This window comes from Salvia splendens, chromosome 12 (genome assembly GCF_004379255.2).
Source record: "Salvia splendens isolate huo1 chromosome 12, SspV2, whole genome shotgun sequence".
NCBI classification, from domain to species: domain Eukaryota; kingdom Viridiplantae; phylum Streptophyta; class Magnoliopsida; order Lamiales; family Lamiaceae; genus Salvia; species Salvia splendens.
In genome coordinates, this window is record NC_056043.1 from 15209864 (window position 1) to 15227480 (window position 17617).

Genomic DNA, 17617 nt, shown 5'->3' on the forward strand with positions numbered 1-17617 from the left:
AAGGGGTTATCTTCCTTGGGACGGAGGGAGTACTATTTTTATAATTTTATTTTTCACAAGTTAAGTAGAAATAATCATAACATTTTTTTGTTAGATCAATAGTATTCACATGCGAACTCAATGACTATTCATATGCTGATTTGTAGACACCTCAAAGGGTGAGAAAAATTTAAAGTTGTTTCATACCAAAAATAACACTCCCTCCGTCCACAAAAAATATACTAAGTTGTGAATGACACGAGTTTTAATACGCAATTGATAAAGTAAGAGAGAGACATGGAAAAGATGGTGGAATTAGTGTTAGTGGCTTTTGTGGGATCCACATTATTAGTAGTATTTGATTGATTAAAACTTTCTGTATGAAGATATTGACATAATTTTGATGGATGATTAAAAAAAGGTAAAACTAGTTTATTTTTTATGGGCAGAGGGAGTACTACGTTCATTTAACTCTCACTTTGATTAGACTTGACTTTTAAGAATTATAATAGAAAGCGAGTGTAATAAGTTAGTGAAATTTTTAAATATTAATTTTACAATAAAATATGAGTGAGAGCCTACTATCAAAAGTAGTGAAAGAAAAATGAGACAATTATTTACGTATGGAAGAAAATGACAAATTAGGATAATTAATAACGGACCGTGAGAGTAACACTTAATACAATGAATTAGCACACAAACGTCTGAATATTGTTTCACTACAAATTTAGGGCAAATTGCATGTAAAGTTATGAACTTTCCACATAGTTTGGTTTTTCCCGTAAACTTTAAATTTGTATGAAAAGTCTTTAACTTTATCGGACTGTATAAATTTTTCATCCGACCTGACCAAAATTTAAGTTTAATTCAATAAGAACACAAACCTAATAAATTTTGATTTAATCCTATTAATTTCAAACTTGTTTGTGTCAGATTTTCATATCGCATCAAAAAATTATCTTTAACCCTAATCTACTCGAGTACTAGTACTAAATTTGGTTGACAAAACAACCTTCTACACAACCTTTAATGTGGACGGAACAAGAAAATGCGAAAAACAAAATGTCTTTGTGTAATGGTAAATGGTACACGAAAATGTTGACTCTTAGAAATAATAGTCACATTATTTGAAAAATAACTCCCATTTGAATCAAATTTCACCACGCAATCTCTACTCTTCTCTTATTAAAAACACCTCATTCCCTTTCCATTTCATATTCCACTTCCATTTCCATTTCCATTTCCATTTCCATTTCCACTTCCACTTCCACTTCAACTCAAAGCAAACATGAAATCACAGCTCTTCTTCGTCCTCCTCCCACTCTTCCTCCTCCTCCCTTCCTCCGCCATCCGCTTCGACATCCAAAACAACTGCTCCTACACCCTCTGGCCCGCTGTCCTCCCCTACGGAGGCGGCCGCCACCTCGACAGCGGCCAGACCTGGACCCTCGACTTCGCCGACGGGCCCAGGCTCGCCAGAATCTGGGCCCGCACCAACTGTTCCTTCGACTCCTCCGGCCGCGGCTCCTGCCTCACCGGAGACTGCGCCGGCCAGCTCAACTGCACCTCCTACGGTACTCCACCGCTCTCCAAGGCGGAGTACGGCCTCAACAACTTCGCCCACATGGACTACTACGACATCTCCCTCATCGACGGCTTCAACGTCCCGCTCGAGATGACCCCGACCACCAACGGATGCTCCAAGTCTATCCGGTGCTCGGCCGACGTGGTGGGCCAGTGCCCCGCCGACCTCAGGGCCCCCGGCGGATGCCAAAACCCGTGCACCGTCTACAAGACGCCCGAGTACTGCTGTCGGGCCGGGAGGTGCCTCCCCACCGATAAGTCGAGGTTTTTTAAGGCGCTGTGCGCGGAGGCGTTTACCTATCCGGAGGACGACCCCACTAGCACTTTCACGTGCCCGGAGGGAACCAACTATCGGGTCGTCTTCTGTCCCTAGTGATCCCTCCGCACGTGAACAAAAGACACATTTTGATTTGGCACGTGGATTATCTTATACCCCTTAAAAGGAGTACTACTTTATGTACAATTCCAAAAATATGTTTCATTGTTGAATATTTTTATTCTCATATCCAGGATTTGTATGCAATCTCTAAGAAATAAGAAAGGAGAAGGTAATATAGTAATATGAGTAGATTGTTAATTAGCATAATTCAACGTGATGACTTTGGCACTTTGCTAGTGGTGGCCCCGCAACCACTTCCCGAACTACAAATACTACTATGTTACTATAACAAAAGAAAATAAAAATTCGTTAATTTGGCTTTTGAAAATTTTACCATATTCGAAACCGGAGCCACTAGTTTTAAATCTTTTATATAAAATTAATTTATAACCAAACATATAAAATCACTTTTAATTCATAAATATTATTTTTAGATAATTATTAGTAATAAAATTTTCACAATAGTCCAGTTCACAAAATATAAAAGAATTTTTAAGAAGAAGGGTGGTTCCTTTTTATATTTATATCTCCTTAAATATTTTATTCTTATTTTTTCAATGTGGGGTTTAAAACTTATTTTGTCATCACCTTTACTTTTTCTTCGTCATTTCCACAATAATATTTTATCTTTCATCTTTAATTTGTGTATTTATTCTTTTACTTCATATATTAATCACACCTATAAATATATGACATTATTGCATACGTATACAATTTTTGTCGATTTTATAATTAAAATATAATGCATCATAATTAGAAGCACCGTAAATTTTAAATACAACAACATATCGTTCGCAAACTCTAGGTATAATTCCAAAACTATACTAACTTCATTAACGAAAAATAGTCTTGTTTTTCTATTTTAAACGGTCCACAAAAATGAGACATTATCTTTATTACTTACTCCCCCGTCCCACTCTATTTGACACACTTCTCTACATTATTCTACCACTTGCTTTATCTTCTCTACATTATTCTCTCACTTACTTTATCTCTCGCCACTTTAACTAATTATTATCATTTTCCTAAAATGAGTGCAAAAAAGTGTCAAGTAGTGTGGGACAAATGGAGTATTATACAAGGGCATATATGCACTAGAGGAAAATCAAGGACAAAAGTAGCAAGGCAACAAGGGCAATGGCAATCTTGCAGGTATGGGCATGTTCCAACAAGACCTATCATCGTGTTGTTTGATAGGTGTGTCACACTCTTTTGTTTCGATATCGTGTGTGAATATCGTAGAACTCCCTACTCTAAGCTTGAACCTAGTTTGAGAGGAGACCTTATAGATATTACACGAACTTGCTCGAACGTAGAATATGTTGTGGGAGAGTTAGAGTTAGTAGCCCGTAACTTACACGCCATGCCGTTGGAGAACATCTACATAATCTTAGGAATGAATTGGCTTGCCAAGAACCACGCGAAGATTGATTGCAATGAGAGAAAAATTTCTTTTCGAACCCCAGACACCGAACCTAGTCCTATATGGAATTTCTATGAACCGGCGATCCTCCATAAACTCTGCGTTGCAAGAGACCACGATGATCAGAAAAAGACGCTTGTATATTGTATACCTGAATGAAGAAGAGAAGAATGATTTGAAAGTGGAAGACGTTGTTGTAGTGCACGAGTTTTTCGACGTGTTTCCTAATGCTTTACCCAGACCGCCCCCCGATAGGCAAGTAGAATTTACGATAAATTTAGAATCTGGATCCGCACTAGTGTCAATAGCACCTTACCTAATGCCCCTAAGGAGTTGGCGGAATTGAAGGTCCAATTGCAGGCATTGTTGGTATTCGACCTAGTGTGTCACCATGAGGTGTTGCATCTGTGCTATTCGTGAAAAAGAAGGACGGGACATAGAGGATGTGCATTGAATATCGCGAGCTCAACAAGCTGACTCTAAAGAATAAGTACCCATTGCCAAGAATCGACGACTTTTTGACCAACTACGAGGAGCTGACGTATTTTCAAAGATGGACTTGAGGTCTGGTTATCATCAACTGAAGGTCCGACGAGATGATGTGCCTAAGACTACTTTTCGCACTTGTTATGGCCATTATGAGTTTGTCGTTATGCCATTTGGACTGACCAATGCCCCGACAGTCTTTATGGATTTGATGAACCGCATTTTCCATCCATACCTAGATAAGTTCATTTTAGTTTTCATCTATGACATGTTGATATACTCGAACGGCGAGGAACAACATGGAGGGCATCTGTGAATTACATTGGAGACGCATATGGAAGAAAGGTTGTACGCGAAGTTTAGCAAGTGTGAGTTTTGGCTTAATAGAGTAAATTCTCTAGGACATATCGTGACGCCTGAAGGAATCCAAGTAGACCCTAAGGTCGAGGCCGTGCAAAACTGGAAATCTCTTAAACCCTGAACAAGATTCTTAGTTTCTTAGGACTAGTTGAAAATTACCGACGCTTTATTGAGGGATTCTCAAAGATTGCTAGACCCATGACACAATTGTTGAAGAAAGGAGTCAAGGCAGATTGGCCGCTAGAAAGCGAGGCAAGTTTCGAACTATTGAATAAGAAGTTGACTACGTCGCATGTTTTCACAGTGTCGGAATCCGACAAGGACTTTATTGTCTATACTTACGCGTAATGATGTAACATGGTAAGGTAATATCACGTGTCCTGACAATTGAAACCAAATGAGTTGAATTTTCCAACTCCTGACTTGGAACTAGCAGCGGTGGTGCATACATTAAAGATTTGGAGACATCATCTTTATGGAGTGAGATGTGAAATCTTTATGGACCACAAAAGTATCAGTACTTCTTCGAGCAAAAGGAACTAAACATGCGACAATAACATTGGCTCAAGATCGTGAAAGATTACGACTGTGGTATTCACTACCACCCAGGAAAGGAGAATATAGTAACTGACGCTTTAAGTAGAAAGAACCAACCCCAAACTGGTCGTTTTTCAAACGAAAGAGGAGTTGATACGCGAATTCGATAGAATGCGATTAGAAATAGTGCTAGCGTTTGAGACAGTAAGAGGTAGAATAGCAACACTAGTAATCGAATCGTACTTGAGAACTAGGATTGTAGAATCTCAACGACGAGACGAGAAGCTAGAGGAGATTTGTGTGAGAGTAAAAACTAGAGATGCCCACGGTTTCGGAACCTGCGGTTATGGTTCAGAACAGTCGGTTCCGGTTCTGGAAATTGTTGAATCAGAACCGAACCACGAGGTGTTTGGCAGGTATGGTTACGGTTCCAAACCAACGGTTTTTCGGTTAGGAACCCCGGTTTTCCAGCGATTTTTCACAGTTCCAAACCGCCTATTTCCGATGAGTTTTTTCGGTACCAGCTCGGTTTCACAATTTTTCGCGGTTCCGGTCTAGAACCACCCGAAACCTGCGGTTCCAGCACGATTTCAGTTCCAGGATTTTGGAACCTGAACTAAACCACAGTTCCAAAGTGACGGTTTCAGCTCCATTTGAATCTCACGGTTTCGGTTCGGAACTGTAACCGCCGGTTACGGTTTCACGATTAACTGCCCGAACCGTAAACCTTGGGCATCTCTAGTAAGGACCGAGAGACATGAGAATTTCCGAGAAGAGACGAATAATACTCTAGCGTTTGATGGACGATTGTTGTGTATACCGAATGGAAAAATGCTTAGGAATGAAATCTTGAGTGAAGCGCACGATATGAAGCACCAAGATGTATCAAGATTTGAAGCAACAATTTTTGTGGAACGAAATGAAAAAGGACATAGCATCGTTCTTAGAAAGATGATTAATATGTCAGCAAGTGAAGGTCTTGCATCAACGACCATACGAAAAGTTGTAACCGCTTGAAATTCTAGAATGGAGTTGGGATCATCTGGCTATGAACTTCGTGACGGGATTGCCAAAGTCGCAGCGACAAAATATTGCAATTTGCGTGATTATTGATTAATCGGTAAAAAACGCGCATTTTTTACCGATTAGAATTACCTATGGTCCAAATAGATTAGCTAGGTTATACGTGAGTGAGATTATAGGTTTGCACAGTGCCAAAGACGGCAGTATCGGATCGTGATTCAAAGTTATATCTAGCCTATTGTCTATATTTTAATTATATCTTGCCTTTATTTCAGACTTTTCAGACTTAGGGAAACCATCTTACATATTCCATATCACCTTTTGTTTTTCTTAACACACAACACAACATATGGACCGAAATGTACATTGATGAACCAAACATAAAACAAGGAATAAACACAGAAATAGTTATAATGCGTCATTATAAACATTCCAAATATGACTATCCAACAAAAACATACATAAAACCAAACGAAAGAGAGTTGGACTATTCTATTCACAGAGAAAAGTATAGTCCCAAAACAATTACCAGTTTAATCCAAATCACCAAATCCGACCATTTTTCTCCACAGCCTAGTGGTTATGAGAAACGAAACGATATTCTATTTATGCAACCTAGCCGTAAGCAAAAGCACTAGTCCAAAAAATTCAACACCTAACCTTCTGCTTAGACCCACAAAAGTTTTAGCAATTTTTTTGAATCTAACCTTTGGTCCAGCTTGCTGTCTCTTCTAAGGGTTAAATTTGGTCTGGGAATCCTTCTTCCTGACCTCTGCACTCGGCTGCAAGTTGAAGCCACCGCTACAACTGAAGCCGAGGGCAGAGAATGAAGATAGTGCAGTGGCTGGCGCCGGATCAACAGCATTTTGTTTCTTTGAAGATTCAGATTGGCACCGAAATTCGCTTTGGAAGTTGACGGGAACATCAAACTGTGATTGCTTCAAGCATCCATCAATCTGGCTGATAGTGGTGTCGAGCGGCTCCCTGAAGCAACTCGGAAATGTCAGTGTATCCTCAATTGGTAACTCCCCCTTCAGAATCTTTAAGGAGAATTCCAACGGATCAGTCCAATAGTCCCCAAAATCGTAGCAAAGCTGCGATGCATGTGATTGTTGACCATCAACGAGTGGATTCGTACTAGCTGTCGCTGTCGCACCTGACTGCTCTTCTGGAACAGTTGAGCCCTCTGTAAGAGGAGGCTTTTCGACTTTTTTCGGGTTATTAACATCTTGACGAGTTTCCTCACTGCCTATATTTGCTTTAACTACCACCTCTGTCGCTGGCAGGATATTTGATGTCTTAGGAATACCTGAAGCCTCATGTGGAACAATTGAAGAAGCATCGACTTCTTTAGCAGTGGACCCTCTTAGCGACGGTTCGTTCAAATCCAAGTTCAGTTGCATCTCAGGTTCAGAACCTGCAAACCTTCTTGAAATCCATAATGGATTCGTACTAGCTGTCGCTGTCGCACCTGACAGCTCTTCTGAAACAGTTGAGCCATCTGTAAGAGGAGGATTTTCAACTTCTTTCGGTCTATTAACATCTTGACGAGTTTCCTCACCACCTATATCTGCTTTCTCTACCACCTCTTTCGCTGACTGGATATTTGATGTCTTAGGAATATCTGAAGCCTCATGTGGAACAGTTGGAGAAGCATTGACTTCTTTAGCAGTGTACCCTCTTAGTGAATGTTCGTTCAAATCCAAGTTCAGTTGCATCTCAGGTTCAGAACCTGCAAGCCTTCTTGAAATCCGTAATGGTGTGCCTGACTCCCTTCTTTTCTTGGATTTTCTTGAGCCGGTCTTATTTCTACCCCCACTTTCTGGAAGCTGCTGATTGGTTAAGGGATCAGACCCAACTGAGCTTGTAGATGCATCTACCGCCACAACTTTAACACCCTTTTTAGAGACCTCACTTTCTGGTTCAGGGTTATTTCCCATTTCGGCACTCTTGTTAGAATTTTCTTGGTCAACTTGTTCTCTTTTCATAGTATTGGTGCCCGATTCAGCTGGACTCTTCGCACCAAAAATTTCTGCACCTGCACAAGACAATTATACGAACCGTCAGAGCTACACAAGTTTGTTAAAAGGGTAACAAGAAGCATTATATATAATTTGATCTTAAAGTAGATTATTCTTACCACCATTTGATTCTTCACCAAGAAAAGGCTGTCCCTTGAGCTTAGCTTGACTTGAAGACTGAAGAGAAAATAGATATTTCAAAATTTAATAGGAAAAAAGGCATGAAAATATGGAAAAACCAAAACAAAGATGACCATAAAAAGCATATGACAATTTTAGCTTATTTTCTTGTTTAACAAAGGGGAACATTATAAGTTTATAACATCCTCTTCATTCTTTATTCATGCTGCAATGAAACATAATGCACAATATGCAATATAGGAAAATACAAATATAGCAAGAAAATATCAAAAGAAATATACAACAAAGAGTATGTGCACATTTGGTGCAGATTAAATGTAGGGTTATTTTTTAATTATAGCCTGAATTTTGTCCTAATGACGAGTTTTCAGCCCAAACTTAAAATGTTACAAATATCCCATTTAACTTCGCTGTTACAAACATATTTCTTCAGCTGCAACTTATGATACTGACCAGTTTGACTAACAGCAGGAAAACATTTATGCCAAAGAAAAACCATCACTTCATTACCAACTTTAAAACAGGTTCCCAAAACGGTGAATCCACAATGTGCTTTGAAGGCTTTTTGAGAAGCAGCACTAAAAGGTGACCTCGCCTTGGAGGTGGAGCTATGAACAATATTATTTAAAGCAAATTCAGCATGCGGCAAAGCATTATGCCACTGTTTTCGTCGACCCCCTAAAATTACATGAATCAAGTAAGGAAACGGCTTGAAGAGGGCAGTATCCCCTTTAACCCCATTTGACAGACATAACGGCTCACAAACCTCCTTACTTCACACTTTAACTGTGGCCCGTAATATCTCTTCTTCAAGCTTAGACTGTTTTCTCTCTAACCTAACCCCGCTTAAACCTCTACCATGCGGATCACGAATTTTTATGTCCCAAGAAATTTTGTGAGCTGCACAGTCAATTTCCTTTTAAGTGGTATCCTATGCGCGCATAAAAATCCTCAAAAGGAAGTTCGGCTCATATTCATGCAAAAGAAATGAGCAGTCCAGGAAGAAGTGAAGTTTTGATCGATCCCGGTACTTGGGATCCTATGGATAAAGACATGGCCTCCCTTGATCCCATTGGATTTCATTTGGAAATGTTCTTATATAGCCTGCAACTCGTCCTTTCTCCCTTCACCACAAATAACTAGTTCATAAAACCTTGTTGCCAGCGCTTGAACTTCTCTAAACACATCATTGAGAGAAGGTTCTCTATTGTTAGCCATCGAGGATAAAACCAAGTTTCTTAATACCAACTAATACAGGACGACTTAAGTAGAAGACAACAAATGCTCTTCAACACAAAAAAAAATGGAATCTATTGAAAACTCAATTAACAAAAAAAATGAACTTTAATGTAAACTCAATTACTTATATCAAAGTGATTCAATGCCTGCCTCATAAAACATCTAAATAGGTGTTTAGACCTTAAAGGGACCTTACTTGAAAAGAAATTAAAATCCTAAATGAAAACAAGTTAAACAACTATAAGAAGGGCAGAAAAGGGCCTAAAACAAGGGAATTTGGGCTTAGAAGCCCATGTCAAGGTCAAACCGTGAGTCTTGCTCGTCACATTGTTTTGCTGTGGAAAACATCTTATAATAGAGATTCCTAATTCCACATCAGAATTTAAGCACAATTTAGATAGCGCTGGCAGCCAACCTTTGCTTTAGCCTTAGCCATCAAGTATGCACCAGCTAGATAGATTCCTAGAATTTTGCCTCATCAATACAAAATCGCCAATCAATACAAATTCGCCAATCGATACAAGCTCAATTAAAGCAAGAAACAAGATTCTCGTATCAAAATTACATAAGGTCCTTTGGTATTTAACAGTTAACTAATTTTTTACTTGTTATGCTCTTACATTCTTAACCTTTTTGCATTTAGAGGTCAAATTTCATGGATCAATTTTTGACATTTCAATGAAATCTGTATAGCTGTCTTCTTCATATGTGACAGGTAATGACCATCTATTATGCAAGCACATATATCAATCCTTGCAATCCGTAATCACAAACTCACTTTGATTAACCTTGGAATTCATAGGAAAGCAGCATGTAAATATATAGCCTCAACTGATTATATTGATAAATGGGAGCAATTTGTCATGTATGTCAACATCAATTCATGTGCCTATAGATCTATTTACGGACAGAGTGTACCATATAACTGAAGAATGAACCAAGGAAATGCATTAAAAGGGTAAAATAGCTCTAGATGAGGATGACCAACCAAGAAAACTCACATGGTTTCTGTTCTCCATCGATTTGATGTCATCGAGTTCCCTTTTCAGTGGTTTGCAAGCACAGCTACGAATATCATTGGTTTTCAGATACCGCAAGGCATCTGGTTTAGAACGAAACATGTAACCACTGACTGGATCTGTATAAAACTGCAGCAACCACACAAACCTTTCAAGATGGATGAGAAACGCGGGAACTAATCCCAACTAAAATATGCGTAGTAATTCGATATAAGCATTAAAAGACACTATTTTCAAAATGCAAATAGGAAATCATAAAAAATAATGCCAAAATTGTCATAAAGAAGGATTTGAGCTTTTTTTTGTTAAAGCCCTAATAAAAGGATAAACAAATCAATTACCGGATCTTTTCTTATCTTATTCCCAAGTTTGCTTGTCCTGATTTCTTTTATCCAGCCCTTAGGCAGGTCATCATCAGTTGTGCACTCAACTGCCACCTACTTAACCTCGAAAAGTCAAAATTGAAATTCACCAGATAGTTTTATCAAATTTAAAAGTACTGAACTGATCACAGCACAAACCGTCACAAAAGAGCTGATCTTCTTTTTCATTTTACGAATGCCATCCTTATTGGTTGTCGATACGACTTGTGGTGACATGTCTGGAAAAGGTTCGCCCACATTGTCTATCTGAAAGAATAAGTATCAAAGAATCAATACGACAAGAAGAATGCTCAAATGAAACAAAAAATAAAGCCAAACAACCTAAAACTAAACTACTATCTCTTACCTCAAGTAACAATAACCAACAAAAAATAAAATCATAAAATAAAGCATACTTTACATAAAACAAATAATTTCACAACTGAGGCAGGTAACAGGCATTTGAGCTCTCAAAGTTAACCTAGAAATCTCTAATGATTCAGGAGCTAAGCTGTAGTTAATAATTATATTAAATCTAGGATGCATATAGAGCTCATCAACGCACAAACCTTTTTTACAAGCGAGTTTCTGTCCCTTCTCTGTTCGTGAGTGCCATCAGTATTTGTCGTGGACAGGATCTGTTGCAACTTCTCTGTGACCGTCTCATCCACATTATCAATCTGAAAAAAGATGATCACCCAAACGGATATTAGAAGAGAACAGAGTACTAGATATTCAATGCACTGAAAATATTATCAAAAGGAATCATAAAGTGAACACAACAATGAAGAATCCATCTAGTGCCTCTTAAGGATGTAAAACTTAAAAACAGAACCGTCCACAGTCCATCATCTATCTCCTACTTCAAGTTCAATAAAATAAACTTTAAGTATTGGTTATAATCCAAAATGTTCAGTTCACAGACGTGCTTTCAAAGGCTAATCTGGAAATATTGAAATCTCAAAAGCTTATTATTTACTATTATACATGTTTCAGTCAGAACTATGCAAGTATTTGAGGCATGACAGCACAAACCTTTATGAGAGAGTCGGCCTTCCTTTTCTTTAAAGAAATGCTACGAGTATTTCTCATGGGTGATATATGCAGATACGTGTCTGGAAATGGATCGTCCACTTTGTCAATCTGATGAGATTATTGCAATTTAGATGAAAACAATAAACATCAAGAATCAATGCTTTACGAATTATGCATCTATCTAGTGTCTCCTAAAATCAACTATAACTAAACAACTAATAAATCAAAAAATAGGGATGGTTAGCAAATAAATCAATAACATTTGCTATATTTTGCACATTTGACACAACTTTTAAAGCATTGTAATATTACAACCTTTTAATTATTTTTAGCAAATTAAACATCTCCATTTTTTCAGAAAATTTTGTCCGTGAAACAACGTAGTTTTGGTCATGAAATGCTATAGTTCTATCGCATCCATTTTGCTTCCAATGGAAAGTTGGTGCAGTGTTGGGGTATTATTTAAACATTTTAAATGGGGTGTGAATTTACAGAATATGGAAAAACCAATGATTTATTTAACAATTATAAAAAAAATTAAGCTAGTTATGCATAAGCTTATTAGCTTGCCACTGAAAAGCAAATATATTATGTTTAACAACTTCGTAGAATAACGTGAACTATATTTATCAAGAGCAAGACCTTAATAAACATTTTGGAGACTGGTCACCGAGATTGACTTTAACATGTTATAAATTGTTCCCCCATGTTTTTGCTTATATTTTTCCCAGAAGAGTAGGCAACAAATCCAATTCAATATTGGCAAAAACCCTTCAATTTAACATCTTTCTCCAAGGACTAAATGCAAAATAGGATTAAATCAATTCAAGAGCAGTGATTTACTAAAAGATCCAGTGCATACATTATTTTGATTAGTAATGACGTCACTACGGGCTACGTCATCCAAGTATCGAGTGATAGATGCTTTAGAATAAAATTTGCTTCCAGTCGACATTTCAGTATATACCTGCAAGAGTACAAGAGTGAGCAGAGAAAAACAGCATACGTATTATGTAACAGATTCAATGTTTATACTATACTAAGTGATTAAAAGATAAAGATGAAAGATAAGTAGTAGCTAGACTTCATAACAAAACAGAAATTATATTAAGAAACCCTCAGAAGAATGCTTACGAAATAGTTTTACACCAGTAAGGGAAGGAGAGATGAAATCTTATAACAATAGAGCGATAGAAGGCGCAGGGTAGTCTAATTAATTGATCACAGTATAAAAAAATCAAAATCAAGAAGCTGGACATAAAGATTGTAAAATATTTTTTAGTTTAAATGAAGCCCCTAGTCCAAAAAACTGCTGAGTACATCAGATGCATATATTCAAAAAGAAACTTCAACGAAACAGACCCAGGAGCGGCAGCTATATAAGGCATGTGACAAAGGAGATTTGACCAATAGCTGTATTAACCAGAAAGCCGGCATTCTTTATAAATTTATACTAGTTTGTTGTGTGTGCCAACAGAGCATCACTATGTAGACATGGAAATCCAACCTTAGGTTTATAAAAAGATATAAAATGACTAATTGCATAAATTTGGCAATTTGGTACCTTCTCAGTTGTGCACTTTCAAGCTTCAAAGATTTCATTATAGGGAATACATTGGTAATGATTGAAAAAAAGAATTACTCCTATATTACAGACCTTGTAAGATAATCCTGCTGCTGAGCCGCTCTTTCTTCTTCTTTCTTCCACTGTCCATCCATTAGGCAACCATGCAGAATCATTTGTTTTTTCTGATACCTATAAAAGGTAAACATTTTTTAACATTTAAACACAAAACAAATGTGCAGAAGAAGTGAACGTCTCCAATGAATTAGAGTGAGAGTTTACCGCATCAACTTTGTTAACTGAGGGCCTGCTGACATCAGCATTTTTCGTTAGAGGTGTAACATGCAGATTTTTGTTGTTTTCTTCGGCACAACGAATGACCTCATTCTTGGAATTATATTTCTTACCAGTTGCAACATGGAGATAGTACTGCAACAATAAAACACAATATAACTGAGTTCTTTTAATTTTATTTTATCATATGTTTTTCAAATATTTGAATCCTTATACAGTTGGAAGAAGTGGATGGGTGAGGGTCCAAACCCCCAACCGTCACCGTTTCAAATTGATCATTTCTTGATTTTTTTGTATTTTGGGGACAACCCACGATAAAAGAATAGCAGCAAATTCGTTCTAAGAGTCGTATCTAACTGAGAACTTGATCTCATACTTATAATTCCTTCCTTAATCATTCCCTCGCTATTTTTATGCTTTTATGCACATCTTAAAATTTAAGATCTGTTTCACTGTCTTCTTCTAGTTCCGTGTACTCACACCTAAAAAAGAAGTTTTAAACAAAAAGTTAAATGTACACCTATCTGAGTTGTAAAGCCTATTACTCCCACTTCTGTTTTGCGTCTCTAAGTTATCCACTCATTTAGGAAAATAAAATACAGGTTTCTGTAGAATTTTAATCTCATAAGGGAAAGGAATCCATAACGAAAGGAATCACCAGATCTTGCTTCATGTCAGCTATTCATTCAAAATGCTAGGAAGAAGAATGATGTTGGCAGTGATAATTGAGTCCTAAATTTAATCCATTATTTTCCTATCGTATGAAGCAGGCATTCCATTTTGGGAAATATGTTGCCATTAGTCCACTCCATATCCACCGACATTTAATGCAATTTTACAATCCAGAATCTATGGGATCAATATGTTGCTAATGAGATTCTAATACACCATGAATATCCCAATGGCGTCCCTAAACTTGGATGTCGTGGGATTCTCTAAGAGTCAGCCTGCTAACAAATTGAACCACTCATTCTTCTCTGTTCACGGCCTTCGTCTGCATACTAAACTACTGATGGCACAATAAGATTTTCAGCTCAAAGGAAGAGCCACCATTCCCAAACTCTTACCAATCTAGCAGCACAACAGCTACAAAATCTTTCTAAAATTACCCAATCCACCAATTCTCTCTCACCATGCAACCCCAACACAAGAGAAAACAGGATCAAAGTTTAGCCTTAACGTTCTACAATACGTAACATTACACAAAATGAAGCATTTATATGTCCCCGGTCTTATCCCACTTCAACATGCAGCATTCAATTAACAAGTACGAGACCCAATTTTGATCGGAAGATTCCAAAATTAACCTAATAAGTATATAAGCACAAGAGCTCCACAGATTGAACAACAAACTTGCAAAATCCAAGATTCCTTTCTATTCATCACCAAGGGTTGAGCAAATTCAGTAACTCAAAGTAAGAAATTAACTTTATTTCTAAAGGGAAATTAATTCAGCAAGTGATTACCTTAAGTTTCTTCCCAGACTTGTGCTTGATCTTCACCGTAAAGCCGGGAGGAAGCCACTCCGGCGAGACCACCATTTTGAGATTGTCTGATTTTGAGAGTTGTTTTGTGTAGAGAAAAGAGGAAATTCAATATTTATATTGGTTGAATTGAAAAAGAGTGTATGGCTACACGTGTTCACATATTCTATTAAAGTTGGATCATCGGAAACACTAAGGCCATCCACAACGCTGTCACTGTACCGTCCCTTAAAAGACTATTTGCGGGCCCAACTGTACTTTTTTACTCCATCCCTTAATTAAGGGACAGAACCTACAACCCCCTGTCCCTTAACCGTCCCTTAAATTACTATTCATTCAATTTCATTTTTTTATTTTTTTCACCAAATTCAATTAATAAAAAACACACTTCATTAAAAATAAAATAACATTACAACATAAAATAAAAATACAACTTAAAATTCAAAAAAATAAAAAAAGACATAATTAAAATCCTAAAAAAATAAAAATGACATAATTTAAAATACAATTTTATAGAAAATAAAAAACTACTCCGCCGGTGAATCATCCCCCGAAGGCGGTGGAGGTGCCATGAGGCCACTTGGAGGCGGGATACCAAGTTGTGCCGCCATAAACAGGACTCCGTTAAGCCAGACTTCGTATTGGGTGGGCGTAAAGCGGGAAGTGTCCGCCATTGTGGCGGTCATGTACATGGACATAAGGGAGTTCAAGGGTCCCCCCGAGCCCGAGCCCGCCTGGCTTGATTCGGCTCGGCCCCTCCTCCCTCTAGCCGCCTTCGCCGCATTTTTCCCTTTCGGCCGACGGCGCCCACGGGAGGACCCCCCGGCATCGTCTGTCGGGGTCTCCTCCTCCTGCGAGACAAACTCCTGTGGCCCGATGCCCCAAACCGCCCTCACCAGACGAGTATTGACCACTCGCCATGTGCTTCGTGCGCTTCGAGGTCAAGCCCGAGCTGGACCGCACACCGCCGGCCCACCTTTCCTCGTCCCTGACGACCTCCCAAACATCAGCATATTTGAATTGTTTGCCGGTGTCTTCGTAGTAGACCTGCAAAGCCGACCTCAGAATGTCGGCTCCCGTGGCTCCGCTTTGGTACTGAGCCGCATCATTCTTGTAGATGCCGCAGAATCGTTTGACCTCTCTGTCGACTCGGTCAAAGTGAGCGCGAAGCATCTTATATGTGCGGCGGTGGGTCTTTTTCGGCTTAATCTCGTGGTAGGCCTCGGTGACCATGTCCCAAAAGCACTTCCGGGGTTGTTGATTCCCGACGATGGGATCGTACGAGACGTTGATCCAGGCGTTGTACACTGCCAGCGTTTCTTTGGGGCCGTACGGATGTCTGCCTAGATCCTCCTCCTCCGCCCTGGAGCCTCCCTCACCTCGGCTTCCTCCCCCGCTTCGGCCTTCTTCCGGAGTGGGTTGAACCGGATAATCCTCCTGAATCTGGGATAATCCTTGCGAATACCGCGGGGCGGAGGGACGAGTGTATACATCAACATCAAAATTGGGTGGTTGGTACCCCCCCGGCGTGCCCGAACCCTGGGTGCCTGGCATCGAGCCCGGCGTCGACGAACCGGAACCACCCAATGTGTTGTACATGCTCCCTTAGTCGCCGAACGCGTTGAGATCCCATGCGCCGGAGCCGCCACCGCCAGAGTTTCCGTCGCCGAACATTTTGTGATTAGATGTTAGATGAAAATTGGAGAGGAAATGGAGATGAATTTGGAAGAAGAGATGTGTAGTTGTGTGTGAAATGAGGATGAATTAGGAGTATTTATAGAGTAAAAAAATAAAAAAAAAAGTAAAAAAAAATTGAAAAACGACTCTTTTAAACGGTAACATTACCGTTTCACTTTTTTTAATTTTTTTTATTAAATTCAATTTTTAAAAAAAATTAATTATTGCGTCAGCGCGACGACCCTACTCGCGGGCCGGCGAGTGGGCGTCACGCATGGCCTGGGAGCGCGCCACGTCGCCGCGGCGCGTGGCGAGCTATCCGCGTTACGTCCCGGCGGAACGGGTTTCGTGACGAGATGGTGACGGGCTGGGGACGAGACGGGGCGCCGCAACGCGTCGCGCTGCCGTCCCGTCCCTGCGTGACGGGTTCCGGGCCACCCGCGTGATGCGTTGCGGGTGGCCTAATTTCTTTTTCTTTTGGCTTTTTCAGATGAAGATTTGATAGGAATTATGCATTTTCTATCTCTGCCTCACAGACTTTTATCTGTAATTATGTCAACTACCAAAAGGATTTCTATTTGAGTTCTAAAATTGATGAAATCTACGACGCTGATAAAATCATATTTTTATCTATTTGATTGGTTATTTGATATGTCTATTGTTGGGTTTTATAGCTCGATTTATTAGTTTGCAACCAATTCTATATCAATTGACGAATCTGATGAGTTTGTCAAGAATGTACAAAATAGGCGATGATCCAAAAATACTCTTTCAAGACCACCATTCTCTTCGTCTTTGAAAGAGATTTGTCTGGGTACCTAGCAAGCCTCAATCGGAGTTCGGTAGAAGATGTAATGGTCATTTAAAGAAGGCTACACACTGCAAGCCAGCGACCCATTAGCTCAGATCAAAGGAAAAAACGTTTCCATCGACCCGCTGACGTATCCCAACAACCCTAGTCGTGATATTTTGCCCATTTTCCAGCCCAACTCCTTCCACACTTCAAATAT

The 17617-nt window shown here is 39.1% G+C and overlaps 2 protein-coding genes across 2 annotated transcripts; one reads left to right on the plus strand and one right to left on the minus strand.

Moving 5' to 3' along the window:
• Positions 1-1172: 1172 nt before the first annotated feature.
• Positions 1173-2131, plus strand: LOC121757257 (protein P21-like). The gene has a single exon (XM_042152785.1). The coding sequence runs from the start codon at positions 1268-1270 to the stop codon at positions 1934-1936; it is 669 nt and encodes a 222-aa protein (XP_042008719.1). The 5' UTR covers positions 1173-1267; the 3' UTR covers positions 1937-2131.
• Positions 2132-6164: 4033 nt separating this feature from the next.
• Positions 6165-15048, minus strand: LOC121759348. Its single transcript, XM_042154903.1, has 11 exons — positions 14913-15048; positions 13435-13581; positions 13246-13344; positions 12451-12555; positions 11589-11696; positions 11123-11233; positions 10713-10820; positions 10533-10628; positions 10174-10320; positions 7912-7969; positions 6165-7809 (listed from the first exon to the last, which is right to left on the minus strand). Exons 1-11 carry the CDS (start codon positions 14985-14987, stop codon positions 6503-6505), a joined length of 2361 nt encoding a protein of 786 aa, XP_042010837.1. The 5' UTR covers positions 14988-15048; the 3' UTR covers positions 6165-6502.
• Positions 15049-17617: the final 2569 nt, after the last annotated feature.